The following is a 12,077-nucleotide window of genomic DNA, read 5'->3' as shown; positions in this document are numbered from 1 at the left end:
CTAGCTACGGAGCTGATTGCCAGGCGCAGCGGAGCGCACTGGAGCCCCACTCCTTGTGGGGCCACAGAGCTGGATGGGGCGGTGGGGTCGGGGTGCTGGCTCCAGCGAGCGGGGACCAGAGCTGCTCCGCTCGCCTCTCGCTGTGGGAAAGCAAATGCAGCACTTGGGTGCAACGTGCTTCGATAAAAACATGGTGCCTGGTATTGATCCAGAGCAAGTTGTAAATGGTGCATTTATTGAAAGACCATAGGGCTGCCAAAAAAATAGGTAGGGATGTAGGCAATGGTAGCACTTTGGTGCTGCGTGACCTGCGTGCAGGTACGACGAGGGGACCGGGAAGCACAGCGTGTCCGTACAGGGCTGGTGTTTGTGCCGAGAGCCGTGTCCGGCTGCCGGTGTGCAGCTGAGCTGGAGCCGATGCTTATTCGTGATCCGCTTGTTTCCGTTTGACCTTCTCCTGTTACTGCGTTTTACTGTAAATAAGTCTTCATGCCCGGTGATGTTTATCCCCAGAAGTGTTTCTGGAGCATCATCGCGCTGCCTCCAGCCTGACTTTTGCAAGGTGCAGCCCTCACGCTGGCTCTGCTCCTGCACTCGTCCGGGCCAGTGCCCCCCAGAAACGGGACTTCTGGGGATGCCTCTCTGGAAGCAGCGGTGGCACGGCACTGGCAGGACCGCAGCGCGCTCTTCAGACCCACCACGTGTTGTGCTCCAGTCCCAGAGATGTGGAAGCCTTTGGCCTCTTCAGAGGTCGTCTACTGCCCCAGCTTTCTGCGTGGCCAGGGCCCTAACAGGGGACTGTCCCCAGCCTGGCCAAGCAGGGACCGACTTTCTGCATTCAGGTATCTGCTGTCTCCTAAGCCAGCAAGGTTTTACGCCGACCCTCGCCGCTGCTTACGGCCCTGGTACAGCACTTATGCCATGGCACCTCCTGCCACGGTGCATATTTGGCACAGAGGTCTCATTCGCATGAGTAAAGCCTCAACCATGTGCGTGTTTTTCAGGGGAGTATCTGTTTTCCTAAAACTGAGCTTTCCTAGCCCTGTCTCTTTTCATTTAATGTTTTTTTTTCCCTGCCGTGAGGCTTTTTCCCGCCCCCCCCAGCCTGAGTGACTTCACTCCCATCCAAGTTTCCCGAACCCTTGAATCCTTTGAAAGCTTTTGTGGCTTTGCGGCAGTGAAGCTGTCGGACAGGTGAAATATGGGGTGAGCTCTCCATCCACAGAGCTCACTGGGGAGCTCTGTCCGTGCTCTGTAACCACGTCTGTGCTGCGCTCACACACTGCTCTGTTCAAGTAGGAGCTAGGTAGTTTCCTTCTGCTGCTCCATCTGCAGCCCCCCGGGGCAGAGGGGAGGCAGGGAGGGGGAGATGCTCCTTCTCCTCTCCAGAGCGAGCGGTGGCAGCATGTCCAGGACATCCAGGGATCAGCCTTCCTGGGTGCTGGGATGTGGGCAGATGTTCCCCCAACTCCCAGCATCTGCTCTGCCTCCGAAATCCTTGCTGCGCAGTGATTCAGTGGCGTGTTGAAAAATCCCCACTCCCTTTCAGCATGTGAAAACCCCTGAATCCCATGAATTTCCTCTTAATTTACATCCCTAATGGCTATGTTGGGAAGGAAAATCCCATGGATTAAGTATGGCGTCACAACATGCCAAGTGAACAAGCATGCAGCAGGCAGGGGAGGCAGAGGCTGCCTGGTTTTGGGACCTGAGGACGCTCCAGAAGCAGCAGGGAGCGGGTTTGGGGCCAGAACAGCTCTCTCAGTTACTGCTGTTGGGATGAGAAAAGCCCTTCTCACCTTAAACAAGGTGGTGGGCAACTGCTTTGGGTGGCCAGTGCCATCCCCGAGCCTGACTCTGGCTGCGTGCCTGCGGGTTGTTGGTGGGGATGATGGGTTCTCCCCATGGGCTTGCCTGCCAAGCACCTGCATCCCTACAGTGATCAGGAAATAGAAACATCTCTACAAGGACTTTGAACGCTTCCACGTATTTTTGAGGTACCTAAACTGGATGTGGGGAGCCTTGGGCTTTGCTGTGGCAAAAGCAGCAATAGCTCAAAAATCATACGTTAATAAATGAAGTTTTTGAGATGTCTGAAGGCCTACCTGTCATCCATTTTCCTTGGCCCAATTTATTTGGTTGGAGGTGGTGGCAGGGTAGCTCTGGCAGCTGCAGACCTGGTGGGTAGGTGGCTATGGGCTCTTTTTCTGCCTGTTAAATAATTGCTTTTCTGCATCTCCAAGTGCTTTACAGAAGAGATCAAGATGATAGTCCTTGCCTGCAGTTGAGAAAAGGGAGGTGCCTTGAGTTAAAAGCTGGTGCTCGGGGCAGGAGGGCACCTCGGGCAAGGGGGCTGTGCCTGGGAAGGGCAGCATGGAAAGCCCTGTGCTGCGTGCTTTCCTCCCACCACGTTTGCTGGACTCAAGAGGAAAAGCTGTCCTGAGCTGTAATGCAACGCTCCTCTAACCTGGCCTTGGAAATCACCACAAAGGAGATACTGAAAGCTTCCACAGATGTTCCCCTGCAGCAGGCTCGTAGCAAGAGGGAAAGATGCTGGAGATTAAATATTTTGCCAACCTTGGAAGGGAGGAGGAGACCGGAGGAGCTGCCTGGGGAGAAGTTGGGTTCAGCCTTCATGAGGATGGGATGGGATAATCCTGTGCTGGTGGTGGGGCTCGGGCAGGCTGCTTGAGAAAGGGACAGGTCTCTGTCTACCCCGCAATCGCCTGCGTAGTTTGGGTGCCTCCATCCATCTCGCTGCTCCCAGGCTGCTGCCCAGCCCCAGGAGCCGCTGGATCCCAGCAGCTCAGGGCAGGCAGGAGTGCCCCCGGTCTGACCCAGCCGGGCAGGGAGGAGAGGCTTTAAAAATACATTCCCTGTGCAAAACCGGGACAGAAATAGCATCCCCTGCCAGGGCTCGGAGGTTTCAGTTGACTGGGGGGGGGTGCATCCCAGGCTGTCAGCAAGCAGAGGCGTTAGTGGACGGCTCCCTCCTTTCTGATAGAGAAATAAATAGCGTTGTGCCAGTTTCCCTGTCGTTCCCAACACCAACAGCTGCATTTTTCTGCCCCCCAGCTCCAGCCAAAAGGGGTCACACGTTTGCTAAGCGCCAGCTTCATTTTTTCCTGGTGAAGCAAGGGAGCTTTTGCAAGCTCTGAAGCCTTTGCTGAGCTGGCAGCTGCCCGGAGCAGCCCTGGCAGGAGGTATATTTTTAAGCGGAGGGTGCTGGACCCTTCCTGGGGGTTACAGTGCTGTGGATGCCGGAAGGGGCAGTTGTACCTTTCTTCTTCGTTCTCCCCAGCTGCCGTGGGTGACTTCCTCTCTCTCTCTCACACATTTCTTGGCATGAGGTTTCTTGCACGAGAACTGAGCTTCCTGCTAGGTTACGCAGTGGTTTGGTTTTTAAGCCCTATGTGGAGCTGTACCACATGGGGGTCTTCAGTTTTGGGCTGGGTCTGATCCTTCCCTTGGCTTTGTGCTTCTGTCTGAGCAGAGCACTGGAGTGCCGGGAGGGGACTCGCTCCGACATGACCTAGGGATGCTCCCAAGGGTGTCCAAGCCCTGATGGGGAGCGGCACCAGATGCTCACCAGGCTTAAGATGAAAACTTGAGCTTAATTACCTTGAGTTACTAATTAGCAGTGGATGTGGTGGCTGTGCTGAGCGAAAGCAAAGATGGTGAGAAATGCACTTGGTGAGGACCAGTTTGACCAGTCTGTTTGCAGATGTGGGTCCCGATGCAAAGGGAAGGGTTGAAAAACAAAAGGAGGCAGCGTGAGGCTAATGAACGTGTGCTCCCCACGTACAGAGCAGCTTTCAGGGCTTCCCAGGGCTGTGCCCACAAAGTCCCCTCGCTCAAAACCTGCTCTCCTGGAGCCGAGCATGCTCAGCAAATGAGCTCCAGATTTCCAGCTCTTGTTGGGTTTATTTTGCAACCAGGTCCATACCGTGAGGCTTGTTCTCAATATAACAGAGCAAAGAACCACACAGAAAAGGAGAAGAAAACAGACTGTTTTCATCTTGGGCTTGTTGAGAGAGCTAATCATTTCACAGTGGGGGGTCACAGCATTTGGGAGAAGTCCAGGAGAAGACATGGGGATGTTTGGTGTCTGAGCCCAGAGCTTTGCTGGTGCTCAGGTTTAGCTGCATGTTGCTTGTTTATTGCCAGCCCTGCTGTGACTGTCACTGTGCAATTATCTTCATCTTTTGGGATTTAATTAGACCTCTAAACTTTTAGATGAATAACTGGCTATTTCTTTCCTATGAAGCCCTGAATGGTTGCCACCAAAAAACCCTGCTGGTTCAGCAGTAGCCAGGATGGTCTGGTGACTGCTCTGCATGTGTAGTCAAATAGTTTCATCCTTCATCCAGCACCATCAAGGGGTGTCGTGGCCTTGGGGAAGTCAAGCTCCCCCGTTTGCTGAATAGCAGTGAGCTACAGCCGTGCTGGGTGGGACTGGCAGCCCCTCCAACAGCACCCAGTGAGTGTCACTGAAAGGGTTCACAGATTAGTGTGTCTCCAGTTCCCATCCTATATAAGAGCCTCCATCAAGGGCTTCCTTCTTGGGTGAGACTGCAAACAGGGGGTACAGTCCAGGCGCTGGGTGAGGAGCCTTCATCTGCAGAAGCCATGTGGCCGATGCGTTGGGGCTGTCCCGGTTGTGTCTGGAGAAACCCAACAAGCCCAGAAGACACGGCGTGTGAGTCTACCTTGGTGGGATCTCCCCAAAAATTAGGCTGCCTTACTTGGGACTCACTGCCCCAAACTCTCCATATATTCCTAGCACACACGTGTCGTGGGCAGCATCCAGAGGTCAAATGGCAGAGGGACGGGGCGGCGAGGCTTGCAAAAAATGCTAACAGGCTCCGTCGTGATGCCTGGGAACTGGGTTCATCAGCGCTGACATCGCTTTGACCTCCTGTGCTATGCCAGCCTGAAATGCTCATCTGTTCTCAGGCTCCACGGTCCTCCCTGCCTCCACCTCCCCCTGGGGCTGGCTGCGCGTCCCAGCAAGATGAGCCCAAGAAGTCCCAGAAAACTGAGGAGAAAATGGCCAGAGACAAAGGAATTATGCAGAGGGGTTGGTGACGTGAAATGCCTAACTTTTCTTGCAGAGAAAGCTCAGGGCTTTCTGCTGGTGAACCGTCACCGTGGCAAGCATGGGTTGTGCAGCGGTGGCAGAAGGAGGAGGTGGTGTCCACCAAGCTGTTTTCTAGATCTGTGAGCCTGGAGCTCTTGGCCCAAACCCCAGCTGTAAGAAGTGCAACAGAAGAAGGTCCAGTTATTTTCCTGAAATTTTGGTGGCAGTTCAGGGCCAACACTGTTTTCCTGCTGAAATACATGAGCAACTTGGGTTTTTTGCAGCTAACCCTCAGTAAGCTGAAGCCTGGGAGATGTTTGCTGGGACTCCTCGGGACATCAGTCCCAGGGCAATCAAGAGGATCTGGGATGCCTGAAAAAGCCTTCCCTCCAATCACGTCCTCACCGCAGCTCTCCGGATGTTCCCTGTAAGGAGGCAAATTAAGGATCCTTAAAGTCACGTCTTTTAAGAGGCAATCAGTGCTCCTCTCGGCAGGGAAGGGTGTTCATCAGCAGTCGCGCAGGTCCTCGTGCTGAGAAAAGCACCACGTCGGATGGTGCCTCCTTCCTGCAGAAGACATCTTTGCATGCAGAAGGCAGCGTGCAAGGGTGAATTGCGGATGGCTCGCAGCGGTGTCACCTATATGGTTGTACAGGCTGGGGAGACATGGGAAGACGGAGATAACCCCCTGCTCCGTGTCTAGGCAGCACCTAAAGACCAAGCAGGGCTTTGGAGGTACCGCATGGCTCCGGTGGGATGTTCCCAGGGGCCCACTGCATTCCTGCAGCTCCTGATGCCATTTTGCCCAAGGGAACGTGAGTGCCAGGGCCATGCGAGGAGGGAGCTCTTGGAGGCAGCTCAGCCTCGATATAGTCGGGTTTTGGAGCTCATTTATTCAGCAGCTCCTTGTAGCCTTCACAAATGGATGCTACTAAGTACAGCGATGTAACCGCTCCGGAGCTCAGTTATTCACAGCTCACTGCAGCTGACTTATGCCATGGCCATCAGCAGGGCTGAGGCGGGGGGAGAAAACCTTCTGCAATGAGAGCCAGGAGGAAAAAAAAAAAAAAAAAAAAATTCCCTCCCTGCTTTTTTCCCCCCTGGTGTTACAAACCCTGAGCCTGCCCCAGCCAGATGTGCTGATAAATGTGAGTTTGAGGGAAATCTGAGAAGCAGCAGGGAAATATCCATGGGCTTAGGTGGGGACCATGTGGAAATGTGGCAGGAGCTTCTCCTCGCTTTGACCTTAAAATGTACATTTAAAGCTAAAGCCAATTCTCTCCAGCCAGCTGAAAGCAAAAGAGCTTTTTGGCCTCGCCATGCCCAGCTCCTTCCTCGCAGCATTTACACAGCAGGCTCTGCTGAGCCTTGCTCCTCCGGGATGCTCTTTGCCTCTGATGTATAAAACAAAAGAGCCCTTCACGATGTTAAAAACCAAACATCCTCGTGAAATGTCTCGGTCCCTGGCTGATGGGTCTGGTTTCTCCAGTCCCCCAGGGAAAAGGATTTGCAGACAGACCCCGTGTGTAGTTATGGGAGATGTCGAGGGTGGGGGAGAGGTCTTCCACGAGCTCCTTGGGTGTCGGCATCTGCAGAGTTCACCACTGCAGAAGACAAGTCCTTGCGGGGAAGGCAGAGCTCCTGGAGAACATTGCAAAGAGCTGCTGGAGCTGGGGGGGGGGTGGAAAGAAAGGTGGTGCCGTGCCTGCAAAGGACCTTCGGAGCTGAGACAAGAGGCAGGAACAAAGCACGAGCGTAGGAGTCAGGCACTCGGGGATGACGAAGCCCGTGCGCTGGCTCTCTCCTGGCTGCCCACCTGTACTCAGCCCACAGCCACGTCCGACCCAGCAGCGTCTTTGGAGCTGCTTTGATTGGCAAGTGCTTAAAGCTCCCAGGGGTTTTGTTTTCACTGGGTTTGGGTTGGTTTTTTTTCTTCTTCTTCTTTTAAAGTAGGGCTCATTTTCATGCTGACTACCAGATACAAGTGGCTTGCAGCTACTCAAGCCAGCGTTGCAGCTAGTTGGTGGTTCTCAGTTGCTTCATCTCCATGGTTTATTTAGTGTTTCTCCTCTCTCCTCTCAAGGTGGAGCTGCCTATTAAGGTGTTTTCCTCTAGGTCCCTTCAGCAGAACCAGATGTGCCATCATCAGAAAATCTTTGGGCATCTCTGAAGACAGTTGTTTTTATGGTACAAGTGATGACTTCTCTTTAGGCTCGTCCGTGCTAATTGGGCGTGGGGAGGCATGAAGGCAGGTGAAGGGCAGCCTGGCCGTGCTCAGTTAACTTCTGCTTCTCTTTCTTCTTGTGCTGTATCACAGTTGAATTTCTTGAAGTGGCTTTCTCTTCCTCAATTTCTCTCCACGCTTTGCGTGCCTCACTCATTTCTGCCTGGCTCCATTTCCTCCTTTGCTCCTCAATCTCCTCGTTTGCTCATCTGGCTGCTTTTTAATCTGTTCTCCTTCCCTGCTCTCCTTTCTCGCCTTACGCAGCTCTCTCCACACTTGACACGTTTGCTGGCGGCATTTTCTCTGCAAGCTGTTTCTCCGGCCGCGTGATGGGTATAATGTTTGCAGGATGCTTGTCCTTCGCAGTCCGGTGACCCCTCGGGGTGGCACCTGAACCTCCCTTGGATGCAGGTGCTCGCTCAGCCGTGTCACTTATTCACTTGATTCATCCAGATGTGAAGGGGTAGGAAGGGGAGAAAAGCCTCCCGGCCATCAATCATCCTTGAGCCTGCCCGGACTGAGATTTGCAGTCCACCTCTTACATAAAATTATTGCACCTTCCTCCTCCTCCTTCTCTTCCTCCTCTTGGCACTTTGCTTCATCATCCCAAACCTCCCCATTTCAGAGCAGGGCTTGTCGCTGGCTGAGGTGGTGTTGTGTAGGGGCTGTGGGGTCAGCTCCTCGGTGGTATCGGCTGGGGACAGCTTTAAATTGTGATAAACTTGGTTTTATGACTGCGATGGTGAGGGCTTAACGTTCCTTAACTCCCTTCCCATGGCTCAATAGCGCACGTTGCCTCATCTCAAGTCGGACCGAAGCGGCTGCCGCAGTGGGAGGCAGCGTGGGAGCCCTGCGGCCATCCAGAAACCTCACCCGAGGGTCTGGGGACCTCTTGCCACCCAAATATCCCAGCGGGTCCCAAGTTCCCACCCACTGCCGGGGGATGCTGGTACCTAAGTGCTCCAAGGATTTGGGGGCTGCAGAGGGACCGCTCAAGGAGGGCATCCCCCGTGCAAGAGCCGCTGGTGATGTCCCATGGCTTTCATACGCAGACCGTTAAATTAGCTAAATTATGTTTTGTTAAAAAATAAGATAAAAATAAAGCCCCACTCTTTTGCACAGTTATTCATGCGTAGCAAAAAATAGAGCTGGTATGTGATGCCTGCCTGCAATGTACTCCAGGAGCTGCAAAGGCACTAGCTGGCACTTTGGGACCACGGCAAAGATATTATTTATAGCCAGGCTCAGTAAATCATTCCTCTGAAGGATTTTTTTATTTTTTTTTCTTCGAGCCTGCTCCCTCTCCCCTTTGCAGCATTACAGTCTTTTTCCTTTCCCATTCGCTAGCAGTATTACACCAATTGTGCACAAACTTGTAGCAAAGCAAGCAGCCTCTATCTCTTCCTCCTCTGGTCCCAAACCAGAAGGCACCGTGTAGCAGGGACGCGTACCCAGAGGTGAATTAAATCAGCGCCGTGCAGCCAGAGATTAATTTCCCCATGCTTGTCCCCATGCTCCATCGCAGATGGATATTTGTTTCCAAGTGTGGGACAGTGCAGATAATTTTTAAGGGCGCCTTTGCTCAGCAGCAGGGGGGATCTGGCCGAGAGCTGTGGGGTTATTCCCCAGCTTCCCACACACCCTTACTCTTTTTGTAAACAAAAAAAAAAAAGGGAATTTAAAGTCCTAGGACGTGGACTTTGTCAAGTGATCACTCCGCCAAGTGATCAGCAGAGAATAAATCTGTCCCCCCAATTATTTATGACTTACCTGGCATATTTTGAATAACTGCTTTATCTAGTGTCCCCACTTGGGAGGGTAATGGGGGATGATGCTGTGGGGTCAGAGGGATGTGAAGAAGGGGAAAAAAGAACCCTGAGAAGGAGGTTTTGAAGAAGCTGGTTGAGAACGGGGTTGCCGTGGTGTCCAGCTTTGCTTTGGCAGATGCCCTCTGTGTGAAAAGCTGCGGGGGGACCACGCCGTGGAGGGCAAGGGGCTGTCATTGCGCCGTGACCCACTGCGACAGAGCCTAACCCCGCTCGCCCCTTGCCTCCTGTCTTCCAGCCCATCACTTCATCGCGGCAACGGCGTGCCAGGAGGCGGACTACGGCTGGATGATCCGGCACTACTGCCTGAAGCAGTTCCAGCTCAGCATGGAGGGCATCGGGCAGCAGCTCTGGTGTGACTGGGACGAGACCGTGGGGTAAGTGAGGTCCCTTCCTGGTGTCCCAGGACCACCTGCACCTGTCTCTGATTTTGGGGTGTAAGGAGGTCAGTGGTGGGTTTCATTTCACGGGATGGGGGAACAAATGTGCCATTTCACTCCACTTTGCAAGTGCTGTTGATGCCCTGGCTCCATCCCTGCCGGGTCTGGCTGAAGGGGCTTCCCCATCCTGGTCACTTGTGGAGGGGCCACGAGGTGGGCTTGGAGGAGAGAGCAGCGGGCATTGTCTACCTGGACTTCAGTGAGGCTTTTGACACCATCTCCCATACGATCCTCACAGAGAAGCTGGTGAAGTGTGGGCTGGATGAGCAGACAGCAAAGTGGGTTGAAAACTGGCTGGACGGCTGGGCCCGGAGGGTGGTGATCATTGGACAAAGACTAGTTGGAGGCCAGCAACTAGTGGTGTACCCCAAGGGTCAGTGCTGAGTCCAGTCCTGCTCAACCTCTTCATTAATGGTCTGGGTGATGGGGCAGAGTGCACCCTCAGCAAGTTTGCAGATGGCACTGGACTGGGAGGAGTGGGTGACACACCAGAGGGTCATGATGCCATCCAGAGGGACCTCAACAGGCTGGAGAAATGGGCTGAAAGGAGCATCGTGCAGTTCAACAAGGGGAAGAGCAAAGTCCTGCACCTGGGGAGGAACAACCCCAGGCACCAGGACATGCTGTGGGCTGTCCAGCTGGAAAGCAGTGCAGCAGAAAAGGCCCTGGGGTCCTGTTGGACACCAGGCTGACCATGAACCAGAAACATGCCCTTGCAACAAAGAAGGGGAATGGTATCTGGGGCTGCATAAGGAGGAGTGTTTCCAGCAGGTTGAGGGAGGTAAATCCTTCCCCTCTACTCAGCACTGGTGAGGCCACTGGTGAGTGCTGGGTCCAGTTCTGGGCTCCCCAGTGTGAGAGAGACACGGACATACTGGAGAGAGTCCAATGAAGGACCACAAAGGTGATGAAAGGACTGGATTGTGTCTCCTGTGAGGAAAGGTTGAGAGAGCCTTTCAGACTGAGCTCTTTGGCCTGGAGAAGAGAAGGCTCAGAGGGGTGTTATTAAGGGATATAAAAACCCAAAGGGAGGGTGCAAACAAGATGCAACCAGGCTCTTTTTCAGCGCTGCTCAGTGACAGGACCAGAGGCAATGGGCACAAAATGAAGCACGGGAGGTTCCCTCTGAACATCAGGAAACATTTCTTCACTGTCAGGGTGACCAAGCACTGGCACAGGTTGCCCAGAAAGGTTGTGGTGTCTCCATCCTTGGAGATATTAAAAAAACATCTGGACATGGTCATGAGCAACCAGCTCTAGGTGGTCTTGCTTGAACAGGGGAATTTGGACAAGATGAGGTGGACCTCCATAGGTCCTCTCCAACCTTAGCCATTCTGTGATTAAATGGGCTTTCAAGGAGCCCACCCTAGCAGTGTTTGGAAATCAGGATGGTGGTCTTGCTTAATGCATTTATGTACGTTTGAAGAAATGGCACACCCCAGTGGTGGAGCTTCAATAGGAGACGACCATGGCTGTCTGCTACATGCTGGGTATCCATGTGTTAATAAGGCAGTAGATTGGGATCCCCATCATGGCTCCATTACCTCTTCTGGTGACTCACAGCTTGATGGACATATTTTCCATGAGATTTTTCTTTTTGCTCAGCACTCAGGTTCTCCAGACAGTCCAAAATGCCCTAACTCAGCTTGAAAACCCCATAACCCACTGAGATGCCCTCAGACCCTCTCTATGAGAAAATCCCAGGTCGTCCCACTGGACCTACTGGCTTCCAAAAACTGTGTGTTGATTTTTCTTAGCAACTAGAGGGAGTGGCTGGCACAGTACGGCATGGCAGTCTTCTGCTAAACCTCCTGTTTGTAATCAGTGTCAGGGAATTAACGGTGATTTATGACTTAGGAGAAGCGGAGATGTGGTCTGCTTTCCTGGTGGAGTGCTCGGTGGCATCCTTGGGGGGATACTGAGGGTGATAAGGAAACCCTCCTGAGTGCAGCAGCAGGGAGAGCAGGGATGTTGCATTTGGGGAACGTGCTGCTCTGTGGATTTGCTTTTGGCTTTTTTTTTTTTTGGCATTTCTTTTGGGTTCTTTTTATTGCAAACCACCTGAATGCCGCTTCCTTTGGATTAGCTTTTTCCTATTTATAATCAGAAGAGCTCAATTTTTCAGTACCACCACGGTGTAAATCATTCTCCTGGCGAGATGGTTTTGATTAAAGTTGCAAAGACCGGTCAGGGGTGTCTGTGTGTTGGCGTGAGGGTCTGAAAAGAGAAAAATAAAAAACCCGTTCTCAACTCTGAGCTGGCTTTCCACATCATGCAGTGTTGTTGTGCTGTGGTCTTTCTCTGTGAAAACAAAGCGGCGGACAAAAACGAGCTCTTGCGACACAAGGCTGGCGGGGGGGGGGATTGAGGTCAGTTGGAAATGGCAAGCAGATGTTGCCGTATGCCATGAGTGTTTTGCACAAAAATTAGAGGTTTTGTAAGATTTTGGTTGATTTCCTGCTTCATGCCCCTTTTTTCTGTGCCAAAGTAAAATCTAAATATACGTG

The 12,077-nt window shown here is 52.8% G+C and overlaps 1 protein-coding gene across 1 annotated transcript in view; it reads left to right on the top strand.

Moving 5' to 3' along the window:
- RBM44 (RNA binding motif protein 44) overlaps window positions 1-12,077 on the top strand; it is a 45,265-nt gene that overhangs the window by 24,457 nt on the left and 8,731 nt on the right. The window contains exon 16 of the mRNA XM_054829505.1: window positions 9,369-9,507. Within this exon, the coding sequence (XP_054685480.1) occupies window positions 9,369-9,507 (139 nt within the window). The remainder of the gene's footprint in view (window positions 1-9,368; window positions 9,508-12,077) is intronic.

This window comes from Grus americana, chromosome 6 (genome assembly GCF_028858705.1).
Source record: "Grus americana isolate bGruAme1 chromosome 6, bGruAme1.mat, whole genome shotgun sequence".
NCBI lineage: Eukaryota > Metazoa > Chordata > Aves > Gruiformes > Gruidae > Grus > Grus americana.
Note: the sequence above shows the minus strand (reverse complement) of the source record. Positions and strands in the feature narration are given on the sequence as shown.